Source organism: Podarcis liolepis, assembly GCF_965112155.1.
Source record: "Podarcis liolepis genome assembly, chromosome: 16".
NCBI lineage: Eukaryota > Metazoa > Chordata > Lepidosauria > Squamata > Lacertidae > Podarcis > Podarcis liolepis.
Window position 1 is genome coordinate 36,667,604 of NC_139567.1, and position 21,214 is coordinate 36,688,817.

Here is a 21,214-nt window from a genome sequence, read left to right on the forward strand (position 1 = left end):
GCAGTTCTCTTAGAATTGTGAGGGTAAACTGGAATTAACACAAAAGTGAGAAATTGGGAAATTGAGGTTGGCTGTTGAACAAAACTGAAATCATTATAACAAAAATGACCTTATTTCTATAACGAGTTAGATGGAGTGGAGAAGCCAGTTAGGTGTTTTTGTTTGTTGTTTTTGTTTTTTTGAGTGGCGGCCCTGCTAGCTGAAAATCCAAGGTCAGTTGATTCCTGCATTCCAGAAATCTGTCAGGTCTCCAGCATCCCCTCCTCCCATTTTTGTTCAGTAAGCATTCCTGAAGCTTAGAATCTATGTAAGTATTCATATATATCCTCATTTTGGTCACTGATATTGTGCAGTAATGCTGTACATAATTGGTAAATTCTATATGCTTAAAGGTATGTAAACTCATCAACTTGCTGAGTGAACTTTTTACAGTCTCTTTCTTCCCCACCCTCAGACACGCATCTTCAGTGGGAAGATAACCTGAGCCAAACCTACAGGGGTGTTAAAAGGTCATTGAAATAATGTTCTAAGGGCTTCACACAAGTTATCTATCTATTACCTACCCACCCACCTACCTACCTACCTACCTGCTAAGTATTATTATTGTTCATTTGGAGGACATTCCTCCAACCATTCACAATACTACTCTTCATTGTCAGCATAGTCTCTCCATGCATGCACATGCGCACTCAAGCGTACACACACATAGCATCCAATGAACACAGACATTCTTACTTAGAATCTCCCTAAGAAACATAAGAACAAGGATTATGCTATGTGGTATTTTTAGACCACAAAACCCAGGTTTTCATTTATTTTAATTTTAAGCTTGCTATCTTAGTCATAAGTTTCTTCAGAATGGGTTTTGGTTACTTCCCCCCCTTTTTACATACCCATGCTTGAGCTCAGGAAATGAAGTACTGTACAGTGGTGCCTTGGTTCTCGAACCTAATCCATTCTGGGAGTCTGTTTGACTCCGAAACCGTTTGAAAACCAAGGCACGGCTTCCGATTGGCTGCAGGAGCTTCCTGCACTGAAGCGGAAGCTGCGTCGGACGTTAGGCTTCCGAAAAACGTTCATAAACTGGAACAGTTACTTCCAGGTTTGCGGCGTTTGGGAGCCTAGCCATTTGTGAGCGAAGGTACCACTGTACCTCTCCAAAGCTACTGTTGCTATTCTCAGAACCATGTTTTGGGTGAAAACGCGCATTATGGGTCAAGTTACTTTTGCTTCTTTCTTAATGTATATTAAATTCCGTTCACAGAACAAGCAAGTAATGCTGCCCTCTTTTTGTATAAAGACACTAGTATTTATTACATTGACAAACTGATTTTCAACCAAGGTGGACACACATCAACTTATTAGTTAAAGCCCATCACAATTTAAGGTACAACATAAGCCCATGGTTTGAGAGAGAGGTATATGAGGAGAGGAAGGCAGTGGCTGGCTTACTAGACAGCCATTAGTTGTAGTCACCAACACAGGGCGCACCACACCATCCTCTGGCAGATAATGGGCTTGGGAGAGAGGCATGGTGTGATATCACAAGTGTACAAGGAACAGCAGGCGCCTCTTTTCCAAGCAGTGTAAAGACTCCTGCTACTTACTACCTTCTCTTCAACTTTGCCAATATTTTTGGGAACAGGGATCTGCAGAAAGCCACACAACCTGTTTGCTGGGGGGCCAGAGCCGCTTGCTCCTAGCAAAATTATTTGTGGAGACTTGTGTGCATGTGGCGGAAAGAGAATGTAGCCCCCAGGGCAGAGTTTGCAGCTCCCTGTTCTAGCTTCATGTTTGGTTCTTGCATTTTGATCTGCTCTTGCCAGAGCCACTTGGCTACTTTATTCCTTCTGCTGAACCTTCAAACTCTCACACACACACACCCAAGTCAGTGACCTCCCTAGAAACAGAAGACTCTTCTGCACAATGAAAGATGTTTCGCTAAATATTGCTGTCAGGGGTTCAGGAGCAGAGACGCAGAGAAGGGAGGAGACAGAGAGCGAGGGGGAGGAATACGAAGGAAGGATGAGTGGGGATGACGACCCGAGATCACCGAGCCTGTCTAGCAAGTCCGAGGATTCCCAGAAGGGAGCGCCAGCAGCCAGAGCAAGGGGGGAGAGCAGGGGGACACCCCAGGAAGAAGGGTCCAGAGAGGGATCAGAAAGCAGCAGTTGGAGATCGGGACCCACGTTCCCAGCCGGGAGCAGCGGGGAGAAAGGGGACCAGATATCGGGCTCCGGAGACTTTCAGAAGGAGGGAGGGCATGAGTCAGGAGTAGTCACGCCCACCTCGGGGAGCGAGGAAACGATCAAGAGGAAAGTGGAGAGTTGGGCGCGCGCGCCAAGTTCAAATGTAACGGAAGCTGGCGCAGTCAGCAGCCCAGAGAGTGAACCGGGTCCCAAAGCCCGCCGCAAGGAGGCGGAAGGGTCAGGGGGGTCCGCGTCAGAAGAGAGTAGGAAGGGAGAGACCCAGGGGGGCAGGAGGACCCAGAGACGGAAGGAAAGGCGCAGGAGGTGGAGCAAGGCTAGGGTATTAAGCTGGTGCGCTAGAGGCGGAGACTCAGACGGGTCTTCGTCGTTCTGACCTAGAAGAAGTAGGGCTGCACGTTGCAGTTTGGAAATGGAACCTGTAATCCAATAAAGACTCTTTGAAACTGAACGCTGGCTGACTTGGTCCTATGTGAGCTGGGACTGGGCGGCAGCCCTGACAGTAAGACCCGTCTCTCAAGCTTCTGACACCTGATACCTCGCAGCGGAGACAGAAGCAGCTGGAGGAGGGGATCGGTGTGTGGGAGCAAGCTCACGACGGTTGGCAAAGATGACGGAAGCAGAGAAAGTTTCAGCGCTGCAACAGGCAGTTACCCAATTGAATGCGGAGGTACTGGCATCCAAGAAAAGGGAGGAGGATGCGGCAGCCGCCTACCGAGATCTCCACGCCAGGTTTGAAGCATGGGTTAAGCATGGGCAGCCAGGACCCAGACCGGAGGGGGTTGGGTTGGCACGGAGAGCAGGAGGGCTGGTGGCTCACTTCGATGGGAATTTACAACAGTACCCCAACTTTCGAGCAGATGTGATGTGCGCACTGCAACTGCTGGCAAAAGACTTTAGAGATGAGGAAGAGAAAGTGGGGTTTATACTGTCCCATTTGCATGGGGATGCGAAAGCGTGGCTGCGCAATTTGTGGAGGGATAAAGATCCGGCGCTTCAGAGTGCAGATGCCTTTATCAAAGCGATGGATGCATGTTTTTTGTCTACCATTGATGTGGATCTTGCCCGACGGGAGATTCATGGACTGAAACAAGGGAGGGCGAGCGTCCGGCAGTACCACGCCCGCTTTTTTGCGCTGGTCAGTGCATTGGAATGGGACCGGGACTCGCCCCCAGTCAGGGACCTGTTCTGGGAGGGTCTCAGCTCTGCTGTGAAGGATGAAATTGCGAGGGGGGAGAGGCCCCGAAGCACGCAGGAGGTGGTCCAAAGGGCGCTGACTGTGGGGGTGAGGCTGGAAGAACGTCCATGGTGCAGAGATGAAGGACGTGGAGGGCGCAAAGCAGCGAGAAGTTTCTCTTTCGTTCCAAGGGAAGCAGCGCGTGCGCAATCCACACCTCCGCCAGGAGGGGGAGTGGAACCTATGGAAGTGGGAGGCGCCAGGGCTCAGTCAGCTAGCAGAGCCTCTGCACCGACAGCAGTCAAGACTAAACCTCCTAGAGGGACCAGGAAATGTTACATATGCGAGAGCCCTCAACACTTGGCGAAAGAGTGTCCCCAGAGGAGCTCCAAGCACACTGCAGCCTCCGCAACGGTGAAAGTGGCCACGCAATGCAGCGAAGCCCAGCAGGGAAACGACGATGTCTGGCTGGAGACAGAGGCACTGGGGCCCAGCCAGACGCATCAGTGAAGCAGTCCCCAGCGATATTGCAACCCACGGACCCCCTCCCACCCAAACCAGTAGTGCAACTCACAGCGTCTCTCCAGCTACCCAATGGAGTCACCATCGAAGTGCCGCTTTCTGTGGATTCTGGAAGCAACGCAGACTTTATAGCACAGGATTTTGTGGAGCAGCACGCTATAAAGCTGCTGCCTGCCACTCTGCCCCTGCAAGTCGTCACAGTGGATGGCAGAGAGTTGCTAGGGGGGCAGGTGGTGAAGCAGACGCCACCAATGGTGATGCAACTTGGTAACCACAGGGAAGTCATCAGTTTTAATGTCACCCGACTGTCGGACACGCCCATTGTGTTGGGCATGAGTTGGCTGGACAGGCACAGTCCAACGCTGGCTTGGTACCAGAGACAGCTGATCTTCGGCTCCTCTTACTGCGCAGAACACTGCATCCTGCCCAGGCAGGAGGGGGAGGAGGAGGACTCACAACTGCAGTTGGGAACGTTGCAAGCAGTTCCCCACAAATACGCGGACTTTCTGGAGGTCTTCTGCGAGAAAGAGGCAGACAAGCTACCACCGCACAGGCAATATGACTGCAAGATTGACCTCCTGCCAGGGGCGACGCTGCCGAAGGGGAAGCTATATTCCATGTCTGAGGACGAACTACAGGAACTCAAACAGTTCATCGATCACAATTTGCAGCGCGGTTTCATCCGGGAGTCCAGCGCAGTAGGGGGCAGTCCTGTTTTCTTCGTGAAGAAAAAGGACACGCCCCAAAAAAGATTGGTCGTGGATTACCGCCTCTTAAACAGAATGACCAAGCCCTCCGATTTCCCTATGCCCAGGATTGACGACCTGCTGGCGACGGTGCGCAAGGGACGCGTGTTCACCAAGTTGGACCTGCGAGGAGCGTACAATCTCATCCGCATGAGGGAGGGCGATGAGTGGAAGACAGCCATGTTCACGCCTCTGGGCACCTACGAATACAGAGTGATGCCGTTTGGTTTGCAAAACGGTTCTCACTGTTTTCAAGCTTTTATGCATCACGTGTTGGCGGGACTCCTCTACAAGAAGTGCGTCTGCTTTCTGGATGACATCCTGATATTCTCTGACTCGCAGCAAGCACACGACCAGGACGTTCGGGAGGTGCTGAAGAGGCTGCAGCAGCATAGACTGTACGCCAAACTGGAGAAGTGCCAGTTCGACACGACGGAGGTGGATTTCTTGGGTTACAAGCTGTCGGACAAGGGGCTAGCCATGGACAGCGCCAAGGTTCGTGCGGTGTTGGATTGGAAGAGCCCGCGCAACCGGAAAGAGGTCCAGAGGTTTGTCGGATTCGCCAATTTCTATCGCAAGTTTATCAAGGGGTTCGCGATGCAGACGGCAGCTATTACGGACACGCTAAGCTCCAAGAAAAAGAAATTCATCTGGACGGAGCAGGCGGAGCGGTCCTTTCAGACACTCAAGCGTCTCTTCGCGTCGGAAGAGCAACTGCTGCATATCGACCCCAGCAGACCGCTGAGGGTGGAGACAGACGCGTCCGATAGAGCAGTGGGAGCGGTACTGCTGCAGAAGGACCCGCAGGGGGTCTGGAGGCCGGGGGCGTTCTACTCCAGAAAGCTCAGCAAGTCGGAGCAGAACTACACCATCTGGGATAGGGAGCTGCTTGCCATTCATGCAGCTTTCAAGGCGTGGAGGCACTTCCTGATCGGCGCCAAGCACACGGTGCAGGTCTGCACGGACCACAAGAATCTGGAGCACTGGCGCACGGCTCGGTTCCTGAACCAGAGGCAGATCCGTTGGGCGGAGTTCTTTGCTGACTTCAATTTCCGAATTGAGTACGTCCCGGGCGACACCAACATCATGGCGGATGCCCTGTCCCGAAAACCGCAGTACCTCGAAGAGGCGACGCCAGCGGCGGCCATGCACATCTTCGCGCCAACAGCGTGGGCGTGCGCTTCAGCCACAGTAGACCTGGATGCGGTGCGACGGGCGTTGACGGACGACTCATTCGCGCAGGCGAAGATGGCAGAGGTGCACAAGGGCACGGCGAAGGGCGACGAGTTCCAGATACGAGACGGCTTGCTCTTACGTAAAGGGGCCGTCTACGTGCCGGGAGACGAACTTCGCGCCCGGGTACTGCAGCAGCTGCACGACGCACCCACGGCCGGGCACTTTGGCACAGAAAAAACGGTGGAATTGGTCGCAAGAGACTTTTGGTGGCCCAGACTGAGGGGGGAAGTCGCGGACTACGTCGCGAGGTGCGACACCTGCCAGAGGGCCAAGCCGGTGCACAAACCACCGGCGGGACTGCTGGAACCGCTGCAAACGCCGTTTGAACCATGGGAGAGAGTGGCCCTGGACTTTGTCACGGATCTACCCAGCTCGAGAGGCAAGACAGCTGTACTAGTGGTGGTGGACTTGTTCACCAAGATGGCACATTTCATACCGTGTGCGAAGGTGGCCACGGCAGAACAAACAGCCAAATTGTTCATAGATCACGTGTTCAAAGTGCACGGGCTGCCGCGGTCTATACTGTCCGACCGCGGACGCCAGTTCATCTCGAATTTCTGGCAAAAGCTGATGGGCTTCCTGAACGTCAAGATCAATCTGACATCGGCAAGGCACCCGCAGACCAACGGGCAAGCGGAGAGGGTCAATGCCATCATGCAGCAGTACCTGAGATGCTATGCCAATCAACAGCCTGCGACGTGGGTGGATTACCTGCCGCTCGCCGAATTCGCCTACAACAACACGAAACACGTATCCACAGGGGTGACGCCGTTCTTCGCCAACAATGGGAGGAATCCCAGAACCTTCCCGGGACTGGACAGAGTGGGGGAAGGGGAACCACAGACGGCGGACGCTTTCGCATCTGAGTTGCAAGAGGTCCACGATCAACTCAGACGGCAGCTGGAGCTGGCGAAGCACGCATACAAGGTCCAAGCTGACAAGCACAGGCGAGTTGGCGAGGAGATCCGAGTGGGAGACTGGGTCTGGTTGGCAGCCCACGCGGTGCCGACCCGATCGTTAGCCAAGAGGAAGCTAGGGCACAAGCAACTCGGTCCATACCGAGTCGAAGCGCAGATCAACCCGGTGGCTTTCCGGCTGGTGCTACCAGAGGGTTCCAGGATGCATCCGGTGTTCCACAGGTCGGTGCTCACTCCCTACAGGGCACCGCACAGGTTCCAGGAACCAGGAACGGCACCGAGTCAGTCTCCGGAGCGGACGGAGGTGGGAAGATTGCCACAGCAGGACCCCATCAACGAAGTCACGGAGATTTTGGACTCCAGATGGGGGGAAGACGGAGTAGAATATCTACTAGCAAGGGAGGGCACCCGGGCCAGTACTAATAGCTGGGTGCCGGACTACGCCTTGGAGGAACCCCTGCTCAAGGATGAGTTTCATGCCCTTTTCCCACACAGACCTATGCCAGCGGGCTTCTTCGACGACTGGTTGTTCACGCCCACGCTTTCCTCCAGCACGTTCCATGGCTTCGACTCGGAAGGGGAACCCGCACCGCGCACACGTTCCCCAGAGGGGTCACCGGAGGGTTCGGCGTCCGACAACTCGTATTGGTGGGACGATCGGCCAGAGGAGCAGTGGCGCCGGAAGTGGCAGGAGACACCAGGTCCAGCGACAGACGCAGAGACGGACATGGACGTTTGCGGGGAGGACCTTGGTTTCGAGCACGGCGGCACCGAAATGGAGGCGGAGGAGACCACCGTTGATGAACGCGGGGAGGAAGACTCGGAGGTCTTCAGTTGGCGGCCAGCAACGGGGAGCGAACTGTATCCGACATTCACTCCCGTGATGACGGAGCACCCACCAACCACCCTTGAAAGCGGGGAGGGGGGAAGGGGGGGCTTCGAGGGGGGGATGGATGTCAGGGGTTCAGGAGCAGAGACGCAGAGAAGGGAGGAGACAGAGAGCGAGGGGGAGGAATACGAAGGAAGGATGAGTGGGGATGACGACCCGAGATCACCGAGCCTGTCTAGCGAGTCCGAGGATTCCCAGAAGGGAGCGCCAGCAGCCAGAGCAAGGGGGGAGAGCAGGGGGACACCCCAGGAAGAAGGGTCCAGAGAGGGATCAGAAAGCAGCAGTTGGAGATCGGGACCCACGTTCCCAGCCGGGAGCAGCGGGGAGAAAGGGGACCAGATATCGGGCTCCGGAGACTTTCAGAAGGAGGGAGGGCATGAGTCAGGAGTAGTCACGCCCACCTCGGGGAGCGAGGAAACGATCAAGAGGAAAGTGGAGAGTTGGGCGCGCGCGCCAAGTTCAAATGTAACGGAAGCTGGCGCAGTCAGCAGCCCAGAGAGTGAACCGGGTCCCAAAGCCCGCCGCAAGGAGGCGGAAGGGTCAGGGGGGTCCGCGTCAGAAGAGAGTAGGAAGGGAGAGACCCAGGGGGGCAGGAGGACCCAGAGACGGAAGGAAAGGCGCAGGAGGTGGAGCAAGGCTAGGGTATTAAGCTGGTGCGCTAGAGGCGGAGACTCAGACGGGTCTTCGTCGTTCTGACCTAGAAGAAGTAGGGCTGCACGTTGCAGTTTGGAAATGGAACCTGTAATCCAATAAAGACTCTTTGAAACTGAACGCTGGCTGACTTGGTCCTATGTGAGCTGGGACTGGGCGGCAGCCCTGACAATTGCCAACATCTATTAGGGCCATATGAACTACAGGAGATCAGGGACTACCCGTTGGAGATTATGGTGCGGAAGCATTTTGGACATTGGCCCTCCGTTCTCACCCTTACTTTCCAGTGGCTCATCCTAACAGTATCTACTGTCCAGCAAAAAGACTAGTAGAAGCTGTGCTCTTCTGAGTCACTATGCATTGGATCAAGGATGCTGAGAGATTTCAGCCTGAGGGTGCCTGATCTTAAAATTAGAATGAGAGCACAAGGGGGGAGTGGGGGAAACAGCTCCAAAATTAAAAGTAATTTTCACAGGCAAAAATAGCCCTGACCTCTTTATGCAAATCTAAAAGCCTTGCCATTTTCTTTTTTAAAAAGAACATTGCCTAAAATTCTGGGCTTTGAAGCTGTTTGTTCTCCAGCACTTCCTACACTATCATTTCCTTAGCATGGTGCTTTTTCTTTTTTTAAAGAAATCATCTGCTTTCCTATGCAAATATAAAAAGCAAAGCTTATTACAAGAGGTCTAGAGTGTGCAGGTGCTGGGAAAAAACCATTAGGAGCAAAGAAAGGCAGGGGGGGAGGAGATTATATAAGAGTTTTCCTATTAATGGAAGATGATTAATTGTTATTGGTATGTGGGAGGAATATGCTGTATGCCAACCAAGGACTAAAACATACTCTGCCTGAAATATGATGAAGCAATCAAGCCTTTGCCTTATCTATTTATGGGAGAACATTAATAGAAAAGGTTAGGTGCTACAATAGCTTTACAGAAGCTGGCAAACTGTATTAAATGTTTCATGAAAGCTGTAGGGGAAGCTCCTTGGGCAAGACATCTTACACCTGCCACAGTTTATCCCCACCCCAAGCCAAAAAAGGCAAAAAAAGCCAAGTGAGAATGAATGCTCTGCAGGGATGCAGAGGATGACTATTGATTTATATCACATATTCAAACTGCTATAAAATCAAGCATGTCTTATATAAAGCTGCATTGTGTAAGTAACAGGGAGAGGTTACAGCTCATTGGTACAGAATCTGCTTTGCATGTTGAGAGTCCCAGGTTTAATCCCTGGCATCTCATCTTAAAGTTGGGTAGGGACCCTGCCTAAAACTCTGACCGAGAAGGACGAATGGGTCTGACCAAGTACAAGGCAACTTCCTATGTTCCTATGTCAAGCCACTAGTCCACTTAGTCTGGTACTGCCTTCTCCGACAGGCAGGGTCTTAGGCAGGGCTTTTTGCCCAGTTGTCCTTTCAGGGAATTATTTAACAAGTGTGTTCAAAAAGTGGGATTTACCACTCAGGTAGCAGGCCTCATATCTCAGGAACTGTAAAATTGACCTTCTGATCCCATTCATTGCTCCTCCATTGTATTTACATACACAATGATTGATCCGTTCAATTATGGTAGCCTAAGAAAACAAAGTCTTCATCTACAGAGAGGTTTCCTGCCCTATTTTTCTTCAAAAGCTCTAATAAACTTATAATTCCTTAGCTGTATTATTTATGGCCCTGCATGCACAAAATCGTAGCCCTCTATACCCAATTCTACCAGAATTTCAGTGAACTGAAGTTTTCCTTTTTCTTTTTAAAGGACACAGAGCTTGTTTGTGAGCTGGGACTGTTCCATTTGAGCTTCACATTTATCAGAATTACTTGTGCAAGTTAACATCCTCTGTTGAAGCGATACATTTTCTTGAATGAGGCAGCTGCTCCTCTACAGATTTACAAGTCACTTTATAGTCTCCAAGCATTATATTTAATTTTCTTATATCTTCTGCGGATATGCCCAAGACACAGATGGTGAAAGAAATTGAGGTTAAGTGGCTTGTTTAAGTAATTGGATTGTATTCGTTCTAATTTAGCCTAAGTGTTATTGTTCATATGCTACCATCAATGCACATGAACTCAGAACTTTCTTGTGGTTTGCTATGCATGGTTCACTAGAACCACACACCGCCAGCTGCACCTATACCCCAGGTCAAGCAGACCTGCCTGCTTTCTCCAACAGAAACCTATTGTAACAGGCAACTATGTCTTCAATCCAGGATAAAGAGTTACACATAAGTTCTCATGCCATATATTTTAGGTAATTCACTTTGTGGCTGCTGCCTGGATCCATTTCCTGCTCCTCAAGTGCCCTTGGTTTAAAAGGCACCATGCATTCAGGAAAAAAACTACCGTATTTTTTGCACCATAGGACGCACTTTTTCCCCTCCAAAAATGAAGGGGAAATGTGTGTGCGTCCTATGGTGCGAATGCAGGCTTTCACTGAAGCCTGGAGAGTGAGAGGGGTCAGTGTGCACCGACCCCTCACGCTCTCCAGGCTTCGCGCACCTCTCCGCAAGCAGCGGGAGCGCTCCCGCTGCTTGCGGAGAGCTGCCAGGATGCCGAAGCCTGCGCGCGCTGAGAGCAGCGCGCCCAGGCTTCGCGCACCTCTCTGCAAGCAGCGGGAGCGCTCCCGCGGCTTGCAGAGAGCTGCCTGTTTGGGGGCTGGGGTCGGGGGAAGCTCGAGCTTCCCCCGCCCCAGCCCCGCGCCTGGGGGGGGGGGATAATTTTTTCCCTTTATTTCCCCCCCAAAAAAACTGGGTGCGCCCTATGGTCCGGTGCGCCCTATGGTGTGAGAAATACGGTAAATACTGCAGAAACACAGAAGTGAAAGAACCTGTGAGGTCACCTAGTTCTCCAGGTCAGAAACTACTTTTACTGGCCAAGAGATGGGCTGTGAAGCACAAAGCCCCATGTGATGCGAGATACACAGGGTATGGTTGGAAGGCATATGCTTCAGCAAAACTACAGCTCTAAAAACGTCTGGTCAGTGGTTGGGCTGGGAAACCACACAGAAGCGCTAGGGGAAACACTCTGAAGATAAAGCAGCATGTAACTTAACTGAACTACACTCAAACTCTATTTTAGGATACTTTCTTATTTTATAATCTTTATTAAAAATATGTTGAATATTGACAGAGAATGGAAATACCACGAGCTAAGAGAATGAATGGTATACCAAAATACGGGAGTCAGCAATTCTGAATAAAATGTTTGTGCATTTTTGTGGTGAAATAGGGTAGGTATAAAGTCAATGCACTGAACAGGAATTCGACCACTCAAAGTACTCTGAAATAATAAACATGGCTAAACATGAGGAAACCTGCTCCTTTTATTATAATGAAACTACCACAAAGTACACTAAAATTGTAATGGTTTGGATTAAAAATACTCAACTTGTTATCTTGACCTAGAGTTTTGTATCTTAAATTGTCTAATGTTTTGTAGAAGGATAAAGTGTTTTTGAAGAATGTATGTTTGATAGATAATTTATATGATTAATATGTCTGAACTTCAATGTCCCACTTTTCTAAAATGTATTGCCTTTTGTCCAATTTCACTAAATATATTAGTGATACAGCATAGTGTTTCACTGAAAAAATATTTAATGAAATGATTCCAAAAAGAGGATTCCTGGCTGGCCTTCAATTATTTATCATTCAATCTTGTGCCCACTTATTGCAACGAGTATTAAAATCTTACATTAGAATAGGCCCAGATTAGCACCTCCATAATGTGCTTGCAGAATGGGGCTTGTTGGGAAATTCAGAGTCATAGTTTTTCACCCTACCTGTTTATGAGGACCCCTGAGTATGTGTGCCTTGGCGCCTTCACAAGCCGTCCTCATTGCTTCCAGTGACGGTGTTCCCAAGAGATCTGTGATCAAATCCAACTGTAAAGATGGAAGAAATTGTCCACAATTTTAATCTGGATAGAAGCGTATTCTTTTCAAACAATGAGCGCATACGCACATTCAAATTCTCAGTATCTCCAGGTAAGGTTGGGAGAGAGTCACTGCCAGTTAGGTCAGACAATAGTGAGCTAGATGAACTCAATGGTACGATTCTGTATAAGGCAGCTTCCTATTTTCCTAAATGAATACACAACTTTGCACAACCAGCCTCTTCCCTTCTATTCCCCACTTTCTGGTACTATTTGAAACTGTGGCAAGTGTACATGTTTACACATGTATGGGATTTATATCTTGCCTTAGAACCACAAATAAACCCACAAAGATAAAAGACAGTAAAACCAGCAGATTAAAAGCCAACAAGAGGACATAAATTTCCATTAAAAGCATGAGAGAACAGGGGAGACTTCACCTGGCTCCTAAAATATGACAAGAGATGGTGCCAGGAAAACACATCCAAGCAGACAGTTCTAGAGTTTGGGCATTGCCACAGAGAAGTTCTCTTTATGTTAGACATCCACCTAGTCTCAGAAGGCTTTGTAACAAAGAAAGGCCCCTTAAGATTATCTTAAGTGGCAGGCATATTCACCTGGAGATGTATTGCAGCCATCGCTGTTTATTTTAGGTGCCCAATGAGCATCCTGGAAATAGTAACCTTTAGTGGGGACTGAACAATCTGTTAGGGCAGGCACCCCCAAACTTGGCCCTCCAGCTGTTTTGGGACTGCAACTCCCATCATCCCTGACCACTGGTCCTGTTAGCTAGGGATGCTGGGAGTTGTAGTCCCCAAACAGCTGGAAGGCTGAGTTTGGGGGTGCCTGTGTTAGGGATTCCTCAGGCCCCTTCAAAGAACTTCCAAGGACTCCATTGCCTGGAAGTTAGAAGAATCTGAAACTCTCCGAAAACAGTAGGGCTGACATGTCCATAGTCCCACAGGGTTGCGTCCACCTAAGTTCTACTCAGACAAGACCATTTGCAATTAATAGACCTAAGTTAGTCATTTCCATTAATTTCAATGGGTCTCTCTGAGTGGAACAAGCATGTGATACAACCCACAGTGACGCAAACCCCAAAAGAACAAAATAAAAAAATTCCTTCCAATAGCACCTGAGAGACCAAATAAGTTTGTTATTGGTATGAGCTTTCTGAAGAAGTGTGCATGCACACGAAAGCTCGTACCAATAACAAACTTAGTTGGTCTCTAAGGTGCTACTGGAAGGATTTTTTTGTTTGTTTTGTTTTGACTACGGTAGACCAACACGGCTAACTACCTGTACCCAAAAGAACAGAAAGAGAAAAGCTGTATAGCGAAAGTACCAGATGCACCTCTGTGGGGAGGAAACTACAAACATAGGGGCTGCCAAAGAAAACCCCCTTTTCTGGGTCACCACCACCCAAACATCTGAGGACAGCAGAACCACCAGGAGGGGCCCCTCTGCTGACCTTAACACTTGAGAGCATCTGTAGGGAAGGAGGCAGAGTTTCAGGTATTTGGGGCCTAAGTTGCTCACCATTTTGTAGATACTAAACCAATGCAAAGAGCGGTAATTTTGCAAAGGTTTTGCAGAAAGTGATTGTATTTGGCAGTTCTCCTTTACTGCCGTTGCCCCAACAACGTATTGAACTGATTCCGGTTTTTGGCGAATGATGAAGATGCATCTCTTCACCCTGGCCTTTGACCTGTGTTTACAGGACTCACCCTATTCCTGTGACTGCAATTTGTTTTAACTGATTATAATTTTAAATGGCTGCAAACTGCTCTGGGACTTCTTGGTGAAGGATAAAAATAATAATGAAAATAATAATGGGCATAGCAACCAACCTCACAAAGTGTTCCTGTGAAGGTAACAGACCTCAAAACGTTTTGCACATTAAGCGTGCTACACCTGAGCTTGATTGGTTAACAGCTATGATGAGTGCAAGTAAAGTCAGGATGTAGCCTGAAAAACTGATTTAGGTCAAGTTTATGTAGCCCAGTCCTGCTACTTTGACTGGCAACAGCTCAGGAACAGGTCTTTCCCAGTCTTGCTACTCAATATCCTTCAACTGGGGATGATGAGGATTGAGTCTGGACCTCTTGCATACAGAGTGTGCATTCCACTGAGCTATGGCAGCAATCTTCCTACCACAGTGTTAGGATACTCGCCTGAATATACCATTGGCAGAATGCAAATGGCAGCAACCAAGTCACCATTTGGGGGGTAGGGTTAGCTTCTCAAACTGTGTAGTGGGATTCAGTGCTGGATCTACAAGTTTTGATATAGAGGGCAAAGGTCTGCTCTGCTGCCCTCCAATCCTGCAGGTGGATTGATGGGGCAGGGGATGACACAAAGTGGATGAAGTCTTTCACTCCTTCATGTCACATGCAATTTTCTTTCTCTCAGTTGCTGAGGCGGGACAAACTGGACTCTATTATCTGAAGAACTGCACTTCCTTATCCCATGCAGGTTGTCTGAAGCTATGGGAATACTTTGTAGATATTGTAGACTTCATATGAATGAAATCCAGTTATATGCCTTGCGAGTCGAACGTTTTGGCTCCCGAATGCCGCAAACCTCGAAGTGAGTGTTCCGGTTTGTGAACGTTCTTTGGAAGCTGAACATCGGACGCAGCTTCCGCGGCTTCCAATTGGAAGCTCCTGCAGCCAATCGGAAGCCGCGCCTTTGTTTCCGAACGTTTTGGAAGTTGGATGGACTTCCAGAACAGATTCCGTTCGACTTCTGAGGTACCACTATATTGCTAAACCTCAAACTCCATTTAGCCACAGCATGGTCTTCTTTACCCGAATCTGGCAGAAACAATTTCTTGATAACACTGTGTTTACTTTGTTACATACGATCCCCAGCAAATTGTCGCAAAATCCCTTCAACCCTGGAGATGACAGATTACAGTGGAAACTAACATCCTTAATATAGTAACCACTGGAAGACTGTGACACTGTCAGTATATTTACCCAAGCATTTTTATATTCTATGAAAAACTTTGGAATAGCATTTCACTTTTCCTCTACCAACTTTTTTATTTTTTATTTTTTAAAAGCACTTCTAGTTTGCAAATTATCAGCCACCCACACCTGTCCTCGCAACTCCTGGACAAGATGGGCGGCCTTGGGCAAGCTTCTCTCTCAACCTCCGTTCCCCATCTGTCATATAGGAAGGATGACAATCTACCTCAGAAGGTTGCTATGAGCATGAATCAGATCAGCAAGCTGCAAACTTGTTATCTGCAGGCAGGAGCTAAAGGACCCAGGAAAAATAAGAACCAAGGCTGTCGGCTCAGTGTTCTACAAGGCAGAAGAACCATTGCACAAACGTTCAGTAACCACTGTTTATTTAAAACATTTATATTCTGCCTTTCCACCAGTTTAGATCCCTCTAATAATTAAACAGAATTCCTTACTATAATAAAAATGCAAAGCCAAAGGGGCAGCCACCATTAAAACTATGTATACATTTAAAAAAACATCCTATCACAATTAAATGCTGCCAAGCGCTTAACCCAACAAAGACATTTTTAGTTAGGAACATGGGAAGTTGCCTTATATGTACAGAGTCAGACCAACAGTCCATATAGCCCAGTATTGTTTACACTGATTGGCAGTGGCTCTCCAGGATTTCAGGCAGGGGTCTCTCCCCAGTCTTAGCTGGAGATGCTCACTGGGGACTGAACCTGGGACATTCTGAAAGCAAAGAATGCCATCTACTGCCGAACAATGGTCCCTGTCACAGAAAAGAGGAAGAAACCTGAGAAATATACCTGGGGAGGAAATTTTTCAAGTCTTGGTGTGACCACACAAAAGGACCATCACTGGAAGCCGCCCCCCTCACCTCTGAAGGTGAAGAAACTTGGAGCAGGGCAAGCTCACATGGGAGGAGGTGATACCTTCAGATCTGCTAGTTTGAGATTTTGAACTGTGAAGATTAAAACTAGTACCTGAACTGCATCAGGAAGCCATCCATTGTAAAGTCCAGAGAGAAAGATGGGACACTCTCCCTTATTTTGGACAGGCTAAGCTGCTTCAAAGCATTACTTAAGACATTACAACTTCATTTATCTAACTGTCTACCCCAATGGAGATTTCAGGATGTTAAGAATAACCAGAATTTGACACGCACTGAATTCCATCCACTAGAAGAGTCAGAGAGCCGGGCATCACTTTCTAATCGACAGGGTTAGGCTGAAATGCCTTCATACCTGCTGAATGGGACTTTGCGCTTGAAACAATATTCTCCGTCCTAGCAGTTCTGCAAATATACAGCCTACGGACCAGATGTCGATAGCATTGCTGTAGTGACGGCTGCCCATCAGGATTTCCGGAGCTCGATAATACTGAGTGACAACTTCCTGAGTCATGTGACGAGATTCATCTAATTCTTCCACCCTGGCCAAGCCAAAATCACAGATCTGGAAAAAAAGAAAGAAAGAGGTGAGTAAATACTTGGTATATTTATACAGATTTAAGAATGGTGGCTGATATGTGATATCTGAATCTGCCTTCTTCCAAATAGTCCACATAAAACCTGGTTTGGGCCACACACATATGAAAACCAGGCATATGTACCTATGGGATGCACATTTGTTTAGCTAAATTTTTAACAGTTCAGGATTACCAGGATCTGAAATATTTCAGCAAATGCCTGAAACTTCAGCTAGTGGCAAGTTTTCAAATTTCACAGTTGCGTTCATGCTAAATCTAGCTCTTCCAATATAGGGATGAAATGTTCACTAACTGTTAAGTTTTCTTTGTGTTCAGACTTCTCAGGTTTCTTGTGTTTTTGAGATTTTTGTGTGTGCAATTAAGAGTTTGTCCTACCAAAGTATTAGCTGTGTTTATGTTTCTATATACAATCCCCCTGCCCCACCAACTTCTACAAAGTAAACTAGACTGTTTGGGAGCAGGATTCTATCCTAGCCTTTACTTTGACAAGATTTTTCTCTGCATATGATTTTTAATTTTTTGTATGGAGGAGCATTCAGTCGTGGAAGCCCCCATCTGCAGAATAAATTGCTACAACCAAGACACAGGTATTTTGCCCCATAAGAATGAGGATGAGGAAACCCATAAGTGAGACCTTTGTGTGCATAATGGATCTTAGAAGCAGAAGGGTGTGCAGATCAAGTCAAATCATTGTATGATTGATAAATATCGGGATCAATTTAGCTTTTATGTTGGTTCAGATGAAAGGACCAGGCTCCTGCCGGATTCCTGGGCTGCATTCCTACACCCACTCACTTAGGAGAAACAGGATGAGTAGACGTGGACAAGACTGTGCTGTTAATCTGCAGAGAAATGCTCCTGGCTTCTGAGCAGGAGGTGGGGAGAAATTATAGTCCTCCCTCTCCTTCAACCAAGTCAAAGCAAGGCACTGCTATTCCCCAATATTGTACAAATGTGAGAGGGGATGACAGAAACTCTTGTGTTCAATGCCATATTCATAATGGTAACAATGTACCGGAATGAAAGGAAACACACTTTTCAAATGAAGAGGCACCTACTTGAAGAGAATCAACTCATACTTATCACTAGGGCTTTTTCCTAGGAAGTTCAGGGTTCCTGGGTTTTGCTTTAAGCATCTCAGAGCTACAGACAACAAGCGGATTATAGAAGCGACCCTCTAGTTCTATTTTTGAAAGAAATAGCAAAACCCTTTTGGACCTGGGCATGCTATGTGCAGTATTTTTTATATAGGTGTGAAAAAACCACCTTAAGAACACAGTTGCTGTTCACAAGTAGGTTCCCTGGTTTAATGTCTCGATGCAAAATACCAGCCGAATGTAGGTATTTCAGACCTGCAAACAAAAACAAAAAAAGAGGAGCTGTAAAAAAAAAAGGCACACTATGCATAGACTAAAGGAAATAACAGATCCTGGAAAGATATGCAAGGTGTGTGAGTGACTGCATGACATAAGGCATGCGCTACATCTACATACGAAATACGACATCATATTTACAATGTTTTGTCATTGTACATTCTTCAGACTTCCATTAGGATGCAAAACTAACCCAGCCAGGCAACAGATATCTGTTGCAAAGCTCTCAATGCAGAATTACAGTTCTCAGTAATAGTAGCATTTGATAAGGAATTTCCAGCTTACTAGCACACTCTATATCTCCAAGTTAACAAATGTTTGGAAGGCTCTCTTTTGGCCAGGAGACTATTTGGAGGAGAATGTTAAGTTATCAAGGAACAGAGTCAACACTCCAGTATTTTCCCCACATTAAAAGTTAACGCAAACTTTTGTTTCTTGGGAAAAAAATCTGCTCCTTACTTTTTTTAATGAAGGCCTAAAATTTGTACATACAAAGTTAGGAGTTTAAGACGTATATCAAGGTGCTACTATTAAGACTGACCATGGCCAAAAGGTCCCTTACTAGACTAACTCCAGCTGGTTAAATATTTTGGAAGCTTTGGGAGATATGCAAGTCGAAATCAAAACCATATATTTTCTAAGCATGCCCAGTTGTGGTGGTTTTCATCAGAGTATGCATAGCTGAAGATTAAGAAGGTTTAGTTTTATTTTTCCTCTGAACACCAAAGACTGGGTTTGTTCAACTTAATAAATTCTTCCAAGCTGAACTGAACTTCAAATTAAAAGATATGGAGTTGTATTCAACAAAGTTCTGCTCAAAGTAGACCCAGTGACGATAATAAACCTAAGTTAGGCATGCCCATTCATTTCAATAGGTCTAACTCTGAGCAGCACTAACATCAGATATAACACATTATTTTCACCAAGTTTAAATGCTGGGATATTTTAAGTTTGGGAGGATAATTCATAGGGAATGAATTAACATATCAAAAATGGAGCAGGACCGATCCATAAAGTATACCACCGTTGCTAAAGGCTTATAAATCTCCCGACTTCCCCCCCATCACCCTTCGCCACATTTTAACCAATACACCATCCTTGCCCCCCCCCCCACTTTATGGATGGTCCCACAGCTGGATTCCACTGTCAGAGGTAATGGAGAAGGTGAGTTTACAGGTTGCAATGGGGATAAGGTGGGATAAGGACCCAACACATTCATTCTGCATTAAAAACCAAAAACATGTTACCTCTTAAAATCTGGTAAAGAAAAACCTTGACATGATCCGAGCTGAGTGGCTGAGGAGAGACAATAATCTTATGGAGGTCGCTCTGCATCAATTCTGTAACAACATATCTTCAATTGCACTCATTAAGGAAAGTACAGACAAAGGATTTCAGCTCCTGCAAGAGATGTCTGAAAAGCTGTCTCTTCTCATTCTCTTTAGCACATGATACAGAGAGGTAGCAAAGGCCAGAGTAGCAGCTAGTGGCACTTTATTCTACAGTAATTGTTATTTTGATTTACTTACTTAACTCCCTGGGTATGGGGAAAACCAAACTTGACTTAGGGAAAGTTAGTCTTACTATACCACGCATAGCCAAACTTGGCCCTCCAGATGTTTCGGGACTACAACTCCCATCATCCCTAGCTAACAGGACCAGTGGTCAGGGACAATGGGAATTGTAGTCCCAAAACATCTGGAGGGCCGAGTTTGGCCATGCCTGTACTATACAGACTCAAATGATCCCCAAGAGCTGACAAACCAAATTGCTTCCTTGTTTTGAAACCATAAACACATTTTTGCCTCATGTACACATGGACCATAAAGAAAAATCTAAGAAAGATGCAGTCTTTTAAAAAAAACCCCACACATTGCTTTCAAATTGCTCACAATCAGAAATGTTATTCCAATGAACAATAAACATGAAGCCTATTTTTCAAGTAAAGTAACTTCAACGTTGAGCTCATTTCTTTACATTTCTGCTATTTTCAGAACCATCAGCAGTGGAACCTGTGCAATTCTTTTTGCCGATAAATAACTCTACCGACTCCTTTCGTGTGTGTGAAGAGGCACCCTGAAACTAGGCAAACAATACAATCTGGGTGCACATCTTTAAAGTTCCAGTTTTGTTTCTTTCAAATTGGCAGGCTCACATAGAGAAAGCAAGATAAAAGGAACCATTTAATAGACTGGCACAGTTGCAGAAAACGCAACTGCTTGCTGGCGATATACAGCAGTAGTTCAGCATGACAAAAATCAGCACCCCCTTCCTGCTGACATTTAAAGGTGGAGATGCAAATGAGCATGGGAAGCACCACAGACATTTACAGAGGGATGGCAAAAAACCAATGTACTAAATCGAAATTGTTATCAGGGAGCCCGCCTGCATCTCTCATGCATCATCAGGGTGGGAACACAGCTGAAAAAAGCACCTGAGAACAGCCGATAGCTGCTGCCTGTTTGCCTGAGTCATACCTGCTTAAGCGGTCTGATTTTCCCCACTGTCAGCAATAAAGTGCTTAGATGTAACTACAAAAAAGAGCAAGATGGTATCCCAGTTTCACCTCCCATACCAATGCAATTGTCAGGCGAATTCTCTGATCCACAAGTTTGGCTGTTGACAAGAGTCTGGGAGGACACACAGCCTGCAGCAAAACCAGTGTGTCAGGATTTTCAGGTAACAGGTTATGCCTGCAGTGACAGAACTAGAAGAGTTCTGGGGAGGGAAGCAAGGTGGAAGAAATCTGTTCTGGGTTTAAAAGGTCTTAACCTTTGTGGCTTAAAACGATGTGGCTTAGAACCCAAATACCTGCTCGACTATCAATCTGCCAGCCCACTGAGATCACCATCTTCCTTCAGGGTCCCCCACCATCTGAAATGTTACAGGTCATGACCACAGAGAGCCTTATCAGCAATGTCTCCTCATCTTTAGAATGCTCACCCCAGGAAGCACCTTGGCTACCAATCATTTCTGAATGTTAGGCAAAAAACGCTTGTTTTCCCAGGCTTTTAAGAACAGCTTGTGTTAGCATATATATAAAATCAAAGTTTTTATTTGAATGGATTGTTGCTATTTTAGTTGGCTGCATCTGTATGCTTTTACTTATTTTCTATTTTTAATCACTGTACTTTTATTGTCTCTTACTACTTTTCT

General features: G+C 47.1%; 1 protein-coding gene across 2 annotated transcripts in view; it reads right to left on the bottom strand.

Annotated features, from left to right (window-relative positions):
• NLK (nemo like kinase) overlaps window positions 1–21,214 on the bottom strand; it is a 100,989-nt gene that overhangs the window by 7,966 nt on the left and 71,809 nt on the right. For both annotated transcript variants that reach the window (XM_083479646.1, XM_083479645.1), the window contains exons 4-7: window positions 19,306–19,412; window positions 17,952–18,037; window positions 16,442–16,651; window positions 12,128–12,229 (exon numbers count right to left, since the gene is read on the bottom strand). In XM_083479646.1, the coding sequence (XP_083335772.1) occupies window positions 12,128–12,229; window positions 16,442–16,651; window positions 17,952–18,037; window positions 19,306–19,412 (505 nt within the window). The remainder of the gene's footprint in view (window positions 1–12,127; window positions 12,230–16,441; window positions 16,652–17,951; window positions 18,038–19,305; window positions 19,413–21,214) is intronic.